The sequence below is a fragment of the Lucilia cuprina genome, chromosome 5 (genome assembly GCF_022045245.1).
Source record: "Lucilia cuprina isolate Lc7/37 chromosome 5, ASM2204524v1, whole genome shotgun sequence".
In the NCBI taxonomy this organism is placed as follows: domain Eukaryota; kingdom Metazoa; phylum Arthropoda; class Insecta; order Diptera; family Calliphoridae; genus Lucilia; species Lucilia cuprina.
In genome coordinates, this window is record NC_060953.1 from 52,307,231 (window position 1) to 52,321,800 (window position 14,570).

Genomic DNA, 14,570 nt, shown 5'->3' on the forward strand with positions numbered 1-14,570 from the left:
AACAATAGTTTACTTAACACTTTTTCCAACACTTTTAAAAAATAGCTTTTAACAACCATCTAAAAAGCCCTTTAGACGAGGCCTATTGATTATAGACATTGCTTAATTACCTCTATAAACAGCTATTAAAGCTGTGTCTAAAAATTTTAACCATTCAGCGATATTGAAACTTATCAATGTCCCTTATTCTGCTTTTCTTCTAACATCCTATCCTTCTAATTTCAATTCAAAATATCGTTTATCATAATATTCATCCAACTTCTCCATCTTTTGAAAACAAAAACTTCACCTAATACGTTGCACATCGCCTGTAATCGCACATAAAGAGATATTTTGAGATGCAGACAAAGGCGTGTGAGCTAAAGGCGATAATGAATTAAGGCGATAAGTAGAAAATTTGTTTATAAATCATTTGAAAGTGATATTTCAGTAGAGCAGCAAAATGTAGATACAGTATGTACTGAATACACACACTGAAATAATCCCTATGATATTAATTATATTATGATTAAATAAAACTACAACATTTTTATAAAATTTAAGAAAAAGTATAAAATTATTCTGAAATTATTTTCACAAAAAAATTGAAAATTCGTGTGGAGAATAATTTTGAACTAAAATTAGAAAATTTATTTTAAAATGAACAAAAATGTTTGAAGAAATTAATTTTTCGTAAATTTTACCATATTTATTCAAAATTCCCTTCTTTTCAATTTATGTAAATTAATTTTTTCAAGAAAATTTTGCATTAAACTAAAAAATTTCGTACAATTTCGTATATATTACGAAAGAATTTCGTGGTGCGAAACAACGAACGATTCGTACAATGTACGACATTTTTCATATATATTAGGCATGGTTTTTTTTCAGTGTACTTATTTAACATTCTATAAAGAATTACCCCTAGTCACCGAGCGTTTAGATGACTATCTATTTTAACATGTGCTTGTCATATGAGGAGATTAATCGTCACCCCAAAGACTACAAAGCAAGAAGCTAAAGTTTGGTTTTCTAAAGTCCACTCTCTCGGTTACAAATAGCTCATTGTGCATCGTTGGTGAAGATCGTTAGAATTATTTAAAACTACTTGATGCTTAAACTACCCATTGTGCAGACATAATAATCTGTTTTGATATGTACGTAATATTGTAAACACAAAAGTCTATGTGTACGGAACTACTCAATGGATACTTGAAGAAAATCCGATACACTGTAAATAGCCAAAGCAGACATGTACTTATTTTCTCTTCTTTTTTTTATACAAATAGTACACGCTCTGCTCAACTCCGTATGGAATATATAGGAATCTCTTTTTATGCTGTAAAATAAATTTACTACGTAAAAGAATAAATAATAAAATGACACATTTTTTTATTTTCTACATTTTAATATAATGTTTTTTCTATATGAACAGAAAAAGTAAAAATTACATTCTTACATACATACATACATACATACATGCATACAAAATAAATCGTATTGAATGTAAAAGTATTTAACAGATTATTTATCTCATTGTTTCACAACAATAAAAAAAAATATAATATAAAAACAACAATAATAATATTTACTTACTCATTTAAAACCATGTGTATCACATCATTCGATAATTATAAATGTTGTATATACATTATATTTATATATTTTAATTTAATTTAATTCATGCGGTTTTCTATATAAATATATACGTATACATGTATTTAAGATCAAATGCGATGTTTTTAATTTTGTACCTAGTATTGTTATACACATGTATATACAATTAAAAAAATGTTTATAACACTATATAACAGAAATATTATAAACAGAAGTTTTTGAAAAATTTTGCAATCTTAGTCGATATTTATTGTACACTTGATATAGAGTTATAGGCAATAGAATGTACCATAGATTAACCAATAGACTAGTCCAAAAGCTAGACTAGGTAATAGTCATTAGACTAGTTTTTTCACAGACTAGCCAATCAAATAGCTAATAGACATGTCCGTAGTCAATAGATTTATCTATATACTAGTCCATAAACGTATATATAGACTAGTCAAAATACTAAACCATAAGGAAGTCCATAGAATTATCAATATAGACTAGTTAATAGTATAATGTACGTAGTCTATAGACTTATCCATAGATAAGTTAATAGAATAGTCCAAAGACATCTCTTTAGATTGGTCCATAGACTTATTCAATATACTAGTTATATACTACTAAGATTCGTCTATAACTAGCTTAGTTAAAATGCTAAACTATAAAGATTTCAATAGACATGTCCATAGACTAGTAAATATACTAGTCCCTGACTAGTCCACAGAATAGTCAATAAACTAGTTCAATGGAAATATATGTATATAGAATAGTCAAAAGACTAGTCCAAATACAAATCAATAGAAAAGTCCATAGACTAGTCAATAGTCCAGTCAATAAACTATGCAGAAAACTAGTGAATAGACTTGTTCATAGACTAGTAACTAGTAGACAAACCAGAGAATAATTCATAGACAAGTCACTAAACTAGTACATATACTATTCAATAGACTAGGCCTTAGAGTAGAATATAGATTAGTCCATAAACTAGTTTTTAAAACAGTCCATAGAACAGTTTGTAGAGTTATTCATATAATAAGTTTTAGGCTAGTCCATAAGCTAGCCCGGGCGGGTGTTGTAATTTCCCTTTCCCCCCTCGATCCGCGCCTGAGCTAGCCCGCCAGTTCAACAGTCCATTGAATTGTCAATGGAATAGCCAATAGTAAAGTCTATAGACTATAAACTAGTCTAGTGAGCTAGTGAACTAAATTGTCCGTAGTCTAATACAAAGATTCGTCTATAATGTATGGATATGGAACTAATTCATAGACCAGCCCATAGTATAGTCTATAGAAAATCTCTAAACAAGTTTAAAAACAACACCACACAAAATAGCTTTGTTCCGAAATTTCGTAGTACTGTAAATATCTAAAGACATTACACTTAAGAGACCTCTAAATATATACAAACTTAACCTTCGTAGAAAAAAAAAAAACTGAAAAATACTTTTAACCCTAAAAAGGCAATTTATTTTAAACAATTTTATTATTACAAAATATCAATTTATCATGCATAACTCAACTATATTTTTAAAGATCGTGTAAAAAACCCTATTACAGTTCGAAACTCGGACCCATGGATATCTCAATTTCCCTTACGTAGCTCAAAACAAATTAAAACATGTAGTAGTTGACAATGCATCTGTGTGAGCAAAAATAAGAGTGAATCAATTGAAATTGTTTACCATGATGACATGAATGGCGTGAGCAAAACTAAATGTTATTTATTGTCATCTTTCCATTCCAATTCATTTATTGTAAAATGTTCTTTTGTTTTTATTTATTTTAATAGAATAATAAAAAAAAACTTTTTTTTTATAAAATATTTTTTCAATAAAAAAGTTTGTTAAATTCTAAATTGGAAAAATGTTTTCCAATTTAGTTTGACTACACTGAAAATAATCCATGCTCAACTTTACGAAAAAAATTTCGTAAATTCTATTTTCGTAATATTTACAAAAATTTCGTGTATAATACGAAATATTATTTAATAAAATCCTTTTCTATTTTTACGAAAGTACGAAAACCTTTCGTAATATTTTTTTTTCTTAAATTTTAGCAAAATTAAACATAATGATATTAATTATATTACGATTAAATAAAACTACAACATTTTTATAAAATTTAAGAAAAAGTATAATATTATTCACGAATTATTTTCATAAAAAAATTGAAAATTCGTGTGGAGAATAATTTTGAACTAAAATTAGAAAATTTATTTTAAAATGAACAAAAATGTTTGAATAAATTAATATTTCGTAAATTTTACCATATTTATTTAAAATTCCCTTCTTTTCAATTTATGTAAATTAATTTTTTCAAGAATATATTGCATTATATTAAAATATTTCGTATATATTACGAAAGAATTTCGTGGTGCGAAATAACGAATGATTCGTACAATGTACGACATTTTTCGTATATATTAGGCATGGATTTTTTTAAGTGTAGCTTTGTATTTGATTGTTATTAGACATCAAACCCTTCTTATACCTTCTGTAAGTCAATCCATTTTATAAAACCATTAATAGTTAACATTTAAAAAAAATTCAATCTTTGAAATTGTCCACAAAATGATCGCTGCACACCAACATTCAATTATAGAGAACTAATTACAATGCTTTCGATCCAAAGTATATATTTAAAGAAATGATCTTTGGAATCTCGGAATAAGAATTAAATGAGTATTTTGAATTCTTTATAAATGAAGCAATTATAGCAAAATACGTCTTTAGAGATCTCACTGATCTCTATGACAAAAAGATCGCTGATTATGTAGTTGTAATATTGAGGCATACTTCTTCAAAATATGGCCTACATTTTACAACTTTGATATGAAATCGGAAGTTGAACTTTGAAAAGATCGTGAGGGATTTAAATTGACACTGCTATAAGTTTAGTAAAATTCCTAGAAAGATCATTTGTATCTAGGAACTTTAGTTTCGAGAAATTTAACAATAAAATAGAAACAAATGGACTTAATATATAAACTAACTATTTTATTTATAAAAACTAATAACTACTTATTAATCAAAAAATGGGTTAGAGTATTTCATGATCGTTCCTCTTTAAGGGCCTGTTCCTCTAAATGCAAACGAACAAGTATTTTTATGTTTTATTTTGAAAATAACAAATAAATTCGAAAAATTGTTATTGTTTTCAATATAAAATGGGAAAGAAGTATTCTTTCACATTTATAGGAACAGGCGGTAACACTTTCTTCGTCCATTCTAATTTAATATATTGGTCTTATGCGATGTGGATTATTTTCTAAATAACGTTTAAAATGTTCTCTATAATCGGGCACATTATTTTTACTCAACGAAATTAAATCATTTGAAATTCCATTGTAACGTAAATTCGTATTAGTGGCATAAAATTGTTGTGGCTGATGCTGCTGCTGGTGTTGTTTTTGCTGTGGCTCCAGTAGCTGATGTTGTTGCTGCTGTTGATTACTCCAAGATATGATGTTTTCTTGTTGTGTAGTTGCTTTAGTATGTTGTTGTTGCTGTTGTGATTCAGGTATGACATCAATTTGATGTCTAAAATCTCTATGATAAACAATATTGTTATTGTTGTTGTTGTTGTTATAATTAAACTGGGTACGAGTAGTTTGTGGGTTGTAAATTGTTGGTGGTAATACTTTCGAATTCCTATAAAGTGAAGGCAATTGTGTACGAGTAGAATGTTGTTGGTACAATGTTTGTGGAATATCTGTTGTTGAAGGCTGATACTGTTGCTGTATATCATCCTCTACCACTATAGGTGGACCAGACCATATTTGTGTGGGTTGATAAGATTGCAACTGTTGCTGCTGCTGTTGTTGATGGTATTGTTGAGCTGGTGGTGTATAATAATAACGATACATTTGTTGATAATTTGAATTTCCTTGTAGATTTTGCTCTGATTGTGTTTCAACATGATTTTGTCGATGATAAAGAGAATACTCATTGGTGGCAGGTTGTTGTAGATGATTCTTATTGTAGTTATTGTTGTTATTGTTATTATTATTGTCTATATTTGTGGCATGTAACAGGTGAGCTTGATTACTTGCATATGGATTATAGTTAACAGTTCCGCCATAGTGGAAATAGTTAAAGATTATAAACAAATACAAAAGCAAGTTTAACTAAGAATACAAAAACAAATTAAATATTTTAAAATATGAGAAAATAATTTAAATTATTAACAAAAATCTTACCTCCAACATGTTGTTTTAATGAATTTTATATGAAAACTACAAAACCTAACTTATTGGCATAACTATTTATATAGAGAAATTTCAAAACTAAACAAAAAATTAATTTAGAACCTTGTCTCTATGGGAGTTGTCCGTCTGTCTGTTGTCGTCTAATGATCGTTTGAGTATATTCTCAAATAAATGTATACATATATATATATATTAAAACCTCACGTTTTTCCCTGAACTCAAAATTTATTTGAATTATTTCATATGGAAAAATAATTACAATTATGTTAATTTTACTGTCGTTGTTGTTGTTTTTCTCTAATGTTGAAGTCATCTTTAATCAAACATTAGTTCAAATGAGTGAATGAATTAAACAAATTACTTACTTACAGATGTTTTAGTAACGCACAATTGTTTAAATTAATTTTTATTTTATTTATGTTGGTAATTTAATACTCTTAATTTGTCAAATCACGTAATTTTCACCTGTGATAATCTTAAACACGTCTTAGTTTGTCGGCTTAAGTTTGAAAATTTTCACATCCTCATATTCTAAGTTTTATAAATATTCTTATGAGATTTTAAGTTTTTTGTTGAGTTTTTTTCCCAGTTTTTTACAAATTTACATTGTAAGCTGTAGTTTATTACAAATTTTGAGTTGAACATGTTTTTAGGTTAGGTTGTTTTATATGCAATAATGTTAATGATAAACTTGTTTGTGCAATATATATGTATAAGAATTTAAAAAATAAATTTTTTAAATGATAGTTAAAATGTGAATGTTTTTAAAATTTTCTATCGACTAGACCCAGTTCTAGACTATCTACTAGACTAACAACTTGACTATATGCAATACTATTTACTACACTATAGACTAGACTAAAGACTAGACTACGGACTATTCCATAGACGAGACTTTAGAGTATAAACTAGTCTATAGACTAGACTACAGACTAGGCTTTAGACTAGACTGTATCCTAGGCTTTAGAATAGACTATAGACTAGGCTTTAGACTAGACTAGGCTATAGATTGGACTAGGCTATAGACCAGACAATAGGCTAGACCATAGACTAGACTATATACTAGACTATAGACTGGACTATAGGCTAGAATATAGACTAGACTGTAGACTAGACTGTAGACTAGATTGTAGACTAGACTATAGACTATACTATAGTCTAGAATATAGACTAGACTATAGACTAGACTATAGACTAGACTATAGACTAGACTATAGACTAGACTATAGACTAGACTATAGACTAGACTATAGACTAGACTATAGACTAGACTATAGACTAGACTATAGACTAGACTATAGACTAGACTATAGACTAGACTATAGACTAGACTATAGACTAGACTATAGACTAGACTATAGACTAAACTATAGACTAGACTATAGACTAGACTATAGAGTTTACTATAGACTAGACTATAGATTTTACTATAGACTAGACTATATATGGACTAGAGAATTAATCGAAATAAAAAGAGATTTTATTTTAAATTTATTAACAAAACATTTTACGCTACACTACAGTTAAAACTTTTCGAAAATTAAGAATAATTTTGCAAAAATTTACCAAAGCTCTTTATTTTTGTAAATCCAATTTCAGATGAAAACACCTGCGATACAAAATGATTTCAGTTATTACAGACGTATCGTCAGTCGACAACGTATTGATGCCACAAATAATATGTTGGTACCAACTGAACTGGCGAATCGTATGTCATTGTTTTATGCTCATGCCACACCAATGTTAAAAGTCTTAAGTGAAGCTACCTCGAAATTTGTAAATGATAATGCTGATGATGTTGAGAATACAACAGAAACACTGGGTACAATGGCTAAAGTGTGTCTGAGAATGTTGGAAAATCCGTAAGTAGTTTTTTTTTTTTTTTATTTTAGAATATTCTTTAATTTTTAGTGATTTATCGATATTGATAAAATTTTACATACAATCCTTTTTTCAACGCTCATGTTTATTTATTTACATATTATGTAATTTTTTTCCATTTCCAGTAAACTCCTACAACAAATCGAACGTGAAGAAACCCACCTGCTTGTTTTAAGAGTTATGGTTGGTTTAGTTATTCTCTACGATCATGTCCATCCAGTGGGGGCGTTTGCACGCGGTGCTCATGTCGATGTCAAAGGTTGTGTACGACTCTTACAAGCTCAGCCAGCCATAAAAGCAGAACCCCTGCTAAATGCTCTGCGGTATACAACCAAACACTTAAATGAAGAAAATACGCCCAAAAATATACGAAATTTATTGGCAGCATAATACACAAAGAGGAGCAGTTTTTTAAAACAAATAGATGAAGTGTGCTGTTGTTAGCATTTTGCTTTCTTTTTGCTTTTTTCTTTTTTTGTTTTTGGAAAACTGAGAGATAAATAACGTTAATTTTATGTATTTTTTTTTTATTTTTTATTATTTTCTAATATTTTTAACATTTGTATGTATGTGCTTGTTTTAGTTTTTTTTTTAATGTGTTTTTATTTTAATTTTGTTTATTTAAGTTTAATTATTATTTTTTATTATTATTATTTTTAAACTAAAAGTTGTGGTTGTAAAGAAAAAGAAATGAAAACCAAAATTAACTTTACTTTAGCAACTTTATTTATATATGTATGTATCTTACTATATAATCACCAGCAATATAAATAAGTTTCTTTTTATTTGTTTCCAATTTAAAATGTTATGATTAAGAAATGCTTCTTTTTCAAATTGTTAAAGTTATAAATGTGTTTAAAAATATTAAGTGGAGAGTTTGTTGGAGAGTTTATTTGTGGAGGATTATAAAAATTTGAAAGGTTTCTCTTGTATTTATCTGATTTGTCAAGTTGCTTAATTTTAAATTTAGACAAAATGGGACTTTTCTTTTTTTTGAAATTTTTTTATTGAAAAAGAGATAAATATTCGAAATTTTTTGTACAAAATGAAAAATCTTTGAACACTTTCTATAAAAAGCTGAAATTTTCAAAAAATTTTTATAAATAGAGAAAATATTTTAAAATTTTCTATAAAATTTTAAAAATATTACATTTTGTTAAAAGAGAACAATTTTTAAAAATTTTCTACAAAATAAAGAAAAATTTTCGAATATTTTTTATAAAAGAATGTAGTTTTCTATAAAATTTAACGATAATTTTCTTTAATAAAGTGATTTCTTTTAATATTTTATAAAAAAGAGAATTTATTGAAAATTTTTAGAAAAATTAAAAAAAAAATTAAAAAAATTTTCTTTAAAATAGTGAAATTTTTAAAAAATTTATATAAAATGAAGAATGTTTTGAATATTTTTTGTAAAAAGAACACATTTTTGAAATTTTTTTATAAAAAAAAGAGAAATTGTCAAAACATCTTTATAAAAAATATATAGTTTTGGAAATGTTCATTAAAAAAGAGATTTTTTTTTAAGAAAATGAGAAAGTTTTGAATATTTTCTGTAAAAAGAACACATTTTCGAAATTTTTTTGTAAAATAGAGAATTTTGTATAAAAAACAAAAATCAGAAAATAGAAAATTATATTAAAAGGATAAAGTTTTGAATATTTTATGTAAAAAGAACACATTTTCGAAAAATTTCGATAAAATAGAGAATTTTGCCAAAATTTTTTTATAAAAAATACACTTTTGCGAAATTTTTTTAACCGAATTTTTCTTTAAAAAAATTTTATTTTTCTATAAAAAAGAAAATTTATATATAATTGTTAATTATAAAAAGAAATTTATGGAACATATTCTTTAAAAATGAAATTTTATGGAAAATTTTCTTTAAAAAAGAGAATTTATCAAAAAATTTTTCTTTAAAAAAAAGAGAATTTATCAAAAATCTTCTTAAACAGAAAATTATTCGAAAATTTTATCTAAAAAACGAGAAGTCTTTGAATATTTTTTATTAAAAAAGAAGAAAGTTTTGAATATTTTCTGTAAAACCGTTTTGAAAATTCAATAAAAAACTTTCTATAGAATTTTGCTAAAATTTTCTAAATTTTCTTAAAAAAAAAAATAAATAGAATTTATTTATTTTGTCATAGAAAAAAATTATTTGAAATCTTTGAAAGTTTTATTAAAAAGAATAAAATTTGGAAAAATTTCTGTAAAAAAGTATAGTTTCGAAAATTTTCTATAAAAAAGAGAAATTATCGAAAATTTTTAAAAAAAGAAGAGAGTTTTGGAAATGTTTAATAAAAAAGAGAAATTTTCTATAGATTTTTGTTAAAATCTTCTATAAGAAATAGAATTTTACGCATATTTTCTATAAAAATAGAATTTTAAATAATTTTCTATGAAAAAGAAAACTTTACATAAACTTTTTAAGAAAAAGAGAAATTTGTATAAATTTTTTATGAAAAAAGAGAATTTTGCGCTTGTCTTCTATAAAAAGAGAATTTTGAAAAATTATCGATGAAAAGGAGAATTTTGCATAAATTTTCTGTGAAAAAATAGAACTTTACTAAAAAAAAATGGCATAAAAAGAGATTTTAAAGAAAGTATTCTATAAAAAGTTAATTTTTCAAAAACTTTCTACAAAAAAAAGAGATATTTTCATAAATTTGTTATAAAAATCAGATATTTTAGTAAATTTTCTTAAAAAATTATAAATTTTCAAAAATTTTCTTTGAAAAATTTCTATAAAAACAAAGGTTACCTAAACTACTTTTCGGCTATCCAATAACACTCTCCATTTATTCCTTTGTAACAAAAAAGAAGAAGGATTAACTTGTCCTTAAACATTTTATAATATTAGTATTCTTTAGCTTTTCTGTTTTGTTAAGTAATTAATTAAATTATAGTAAAAAATCGAGTAACGATTAAATATTGTATAAATAAGTAATTATTGTTTTATATGTATGTGATTATTATTTTTTTTTTTATTATTTACATTTTACTATATGCATATTATGTTTTATTTCTATTTTGTTTCAACTTTTAACCTTTTGCTGGTGTCAATTAGATTTTACCACACACATACACACACAATATGCATTTAATTATAAAAAAACAATAATGAGTCCATATCCTTTTTATAAAATAAATTCCCTTAATAATATTTAAAGCAAAACTAGATAAATACTATATAAATAATTAAAAACAATAAATATTTTATAATAATTGGTTTTTTTTTAAGAAATTTAATATTAACTACCTTTTCTTAATTTTTTGTTTAAACTAAAGAATTAATTGTAAAAATAACTAATACAGAAAAACTTTTAAAGTTATAATTAAAGAAATTGTCTTAAAAGAAAATTGAAAAATTATATCATACTTGAGAAGAAGTAAATTTAAACAAAATATTGCAATTAATAAAAACAAATAACAAAGAAATTTAGTAAATAATTAAAATAATATTAAATATTAAATGGCAAATACATATAGTTGTAATTTTATAAAGAAAACAAAAGTCCCCTATAGTTTTTAACTAAAAAAAAACAATTATATGAAAAGGTTTTCAAATATACCAACATTTTAAGAAGTGATTAAAAGATTTTAAATTATAATTTTAAAGTTGAAAATCATTGAGGTTTTCAAAAACTTTTTCTAAAATTTTAAATTCCCTTTTTATTTCCTTCAATAACAGTTTCTTTATAATTAATTTTAAATGTCAAGTGTATATTGAAAACCTTAAACAATCTACCACATGATCTACATATTTTAGAGTATAAAACAACAACTTTTAGCGCAAAATTTTTAAAATACAAATCCTTTACTTTCATAGTCCTTAAACTACAAAAAAGATTCTTAACACACACAAAAACTATATATATAAACTTTATCGTGGCTTAAAACAAAACAAAAATCATAACATAATTAAATGAAAAAAACCTTGTTAATTTCTACAAAACAAAAACAAAACTTCCCAAGGTAAAAATTTATTTATAAATGAATAAATATTCAAGTGCTTTCATTTTTCAACTCTTTTTATATAATCACCATCCCCCCCCCCGCCCCCTTAAAAAGAAAGTTCTTCTTTATTAATGAAAACAATGAGTTTAATCAAAATTTTATTTTTACTTTTTTTTAATAATAAGATTTTGTATGTATAATCCCAACAAATTGCATTTAAAATTGTTTTTTTAAGAAAATTAAAAAAATAAAGAAATTAAAACGTTAATAAAGATTGTAGTAAAAATATTTGATGCGCAAAATTTTTTGAAAAATTGTAATATTTATATCCATTTAGTTTGTTTTTCTTTAACTTTTTTTATTGTATTTAACTAAATTTAATTAATATTAACAAAATAAATAATAAAAAAAATTATATAAATAATGTTTGTACCAAAAATTTAAAGAACAAAAATAAAAATAAATAACTAAAACCACTAAATTTAATTAAAACAAATAAAATCATGTATTTATATAAGAAAAAATTTAATTAAAGAAGAGAAATTTAAAATAAAATCTATTAGTAAAAAACATAAAACGTTTATATATTGAAATATTTTTATTTGAAACGCAGAAAATTGATAGATAGATAGATAGATAGATAGATAGATAGATAGATAGATAGATAGATAGATAGATAGATAGATAGATAGATAGATAGATAGATAGATAGATAGATAGATAGATAGATAGATAGATAGATAGATAGATAGATAGATAGATAGATAGATAGATAGATAGATAGATAGATAGATAGATAGATAGATAGATATGCATAGAATTAATGTCTATCTACTGTTGCTCTTGTTGTAACAGTTCGTCTGCAGTCGATAGTTCTTTCTTGAAATTAGAAAAAAAACTTAATTATTTAAGTTTATGTCTGTGGGTGGAAGGAGTAACTTAAGAAACTGCGCCACCTCAGTCAGTCGTAATCATAGCTATAGGGGCCGCAAATCTAAACTCCTAGCTCGACAATTAAAAAAATGCACCGTAACATGAGAACTTTGATGACAGGCAGAGCAACTATTAAAGTGCCTGGAACGATTCGTTCACGGTAGAAGTTAAGGAAACTAATCTATCTACTGTATCCATTATTGATTGAAAAGCAAGACTCATTGATCTTCCATATAATATCATCTGTAAAAATTGTCATAATACAAATCTGGATAAAAAGAGATAAATAATCTTTCAAAAGAAATAAATCATTGTCTAGCTCCGGTATCTGTATGTATCTAGTCATTAAGAAGGGTATAATTTTATGATCTATCAGATCCACCCAATGTTAAATTTTTCAAAAATATTACATAAAAACAGAATTTTTCAAAAATATTCTATAAAAAACTAAATTTTATCGAATGATAATTTTATCCAGAACATTTTTTACTATTTTTTTATAAATTTCAATCGAATACCTCTAAAAAAGGAATTTTTCTTAAATACATTAATTTGGTAGCTGTTTGGAAATGTTCCAAAAAATCTTCACGAGTACCAGGCAATCCAAATTAGCCTTTTCAAGATCCCAAAAACTTGATAATCGATTTGATTTTATTAACTATGAAATTAAAGAATCACTGAAAATAGGTTTTCCATTAAGCTAAATACAAATTTTACAAACAAATTGGACACTTATTTTACTTACATACATTGACTATTTATTACCAAAAAACAAACCCATTTAACAAACTTATCTCAATTGGAGTCGTTCTACTATAAGTATATTTTATTACTAACTTGCTGGTCTATATAAAAATACAACAATAATCTTGTTATGTCTTAATAGCGAATATATTTGTAAATGACAACAGAAAGCTGAAATCCCAATAATATACTAAAACATATCCTAAATATGGGAAGGCATTAATAAAAAAAACACGAGCATTTCTAAAAGGTACTTTATAAAACATGATTTTTTTTAATTGTTATTAGGTCGAGGTTTTAATATCAGTTTCCCCGTATCATCACAACTCATATTAAAATCACTAAGAACGCTACGCATACGTGAGGTGATAATCTGAGGAGCAATGACCAGCTTGTGTATGCCAAAGACAAATAAAATAACTGGAAAATAAAACACAATGAAATTATTAACAAATCGTATTGTTTGTTTAAGAAACTCACCTAAAATTAAGGTGGCAAAGGTAAACACAGGATGTATGAGCAGTGATTCAGTTAAGGGCACCACCGAGGTGCGTGGATCTCTTAGCCAATACCAGGCGCTAATGGCGGTACATAAAGATATAACGGCTAAAACAACTTGTTTTTTTGTTTGAAAAAGAAATAGTTTTAAGTTTTATTAAAATTCTCAACATTTCTAATTGAAATCTTACACTTACTTCGCCAACGTACAGTTGATGGTTTATAGGAAGACACTACCTCAGTCAGACGTCTTTCAAAGGCTTTTAAATCTAGTATTTATTAAGAAAATGTTAATAAGTTGAGCTTTTTTCAATTCAAAGTTCATTTGTTTTTATTTTAGAATTAAAATTCAAACATAGAAGAAATATTTACCTTCACAGGCTGAGGGTTCCATGTTTTGTTGTCTCTGTTGTTTATTGTTGTTGGTTGAGAAAAGACTTTTAGTAGAATATTTTTGTGTAAAAAATTATTTTTGGTATTTCTTTATTGCTTAACAGTTGTAAACGATACTTTATTGTATTTAGTAAATAATATTTTATTGTTTTTTATTGATTAGATAAATATTTTCACGAAAAATTTACATTTTCCATTGACTTTTTCTTTTCTATATGATTTTTTACGAATCTGACATTCGTAATAAATGATGCGTTGACATTTAGCACAGGGTGTGTCGTAATCATTATAGTTTCGGTAAATAAAAAAAGAACAACAATAGAGATGCCATATTTTTTCAAAGTTTACTATGTAATTTGATTATTTTTAGGAAA

The 14,570-nt window shown here is 25.3% G+C and overlaps 3 protein-coding genes across 4 annotated transcripts in view; 1 reads left to right on the forward strand and 2 right to left on the reverse strand.

Moving 5' to 3' along the window:
- LOC111677272 (CYFIP-related Rac1 interactor B) overlaps positions 1-8,154 on the forward strand; it is a 57,582-nt gene extending 49,428 nt beyond the window's left edge. The window contains exons 3-4 of the mRNA XM_046951640.1: positions 7,390-7,652; positions 7,797-8,154. Of these exons, the coding sequence (XP_046807596.1) occupies positions 7,390-7,652; positions 7,797-8,061 (528 nt within the window). The 3' untranslated portion in view covers positions 8,062-8,154. The remainder of the gene's footprint in view (positions 1-7,389; positions 7,653-7,796) is intronic.
- LOC124420049 (GATA zinc finger domain-containing protein 10-like) lies at positions 4,443-5,840 on the reverse strand. The gene is made up of 2 exons (XM_046951641.1): positions 5,782-5,840; positions 4,443-5,709 (listed from the first exon to the last, which is right to left on the reverse strand). Exons 1-2 carry the CDS (start codon positions 5,788-5,790, stop codon positions 4,816-4,818), a joined length of 903 nt encoding a protein of 300 aa, XP_046807597.1. The 5' UTR covers positions 5,791-5,840; the 3' UTR covers positions 4,443-4,815.
- A 5,202-nt stretch (positions 8,155-13,356) lies between the features above and the next one.
- On the reverse strand, positions 13,357-14,431 carry LOC111677260 (nuclear envelope phosphatase-regulatory subunit 1 homolog). Of its 2 annotated transcripts, none has more exons than XM_023438353.2 (4): positions 14,176-14,431; positions 13,995-14,072; positions 13,786-13,920; positions 13,357-13,725 (listed from the first exon to the last, which is right to left on the reverse strand). In XM_023438353.2, exons 1-4 carry the CDS (start codon positions 14,195-14,197, stop codon positions 13,580-13,582), a joined length of 381 nt encoding a protein of 126 aa, XP_023294121.1. In that variant the 5' UTR covers positions 14,198-14,431; the 3' UTR covers positions 13,357-13,579. The 2 variants fall into 2 exon arrangements, with proteins under 2 accessions (XP_023294121.1, XP_023294122.1); XM_023438354.2 differs by having other exon boundaries at positions 14,001-14,072; positions 14,176-14,424.
- Between the last annotated feature and the right edge of the window lie 139 nt (positions 14,432-14,570).

Bases quoted from the DNA above. Each gene is read 5' to 3' on its own strand.
- LOC111677260 (XM_023438353.2), bottom strand. From the start codon at position 14,197: ATGGAACCCTCAGCCTGTGAAG. The intron at 13,921-13,994 runs GTAAGATTTCAA...CAAAAAAACAAG, and splicing joins TGTACGTTGGCGAAGTAAGT to TTGTTTTAGCCGTTATATCT. The intron at 13,726-13,785 runs GTGAGTTTCTTA...TTTATTTTCCAG, and splicing joins CTTTGCCACCTTAATTTTAG to TTATTTTATTTGTCTTTGGC.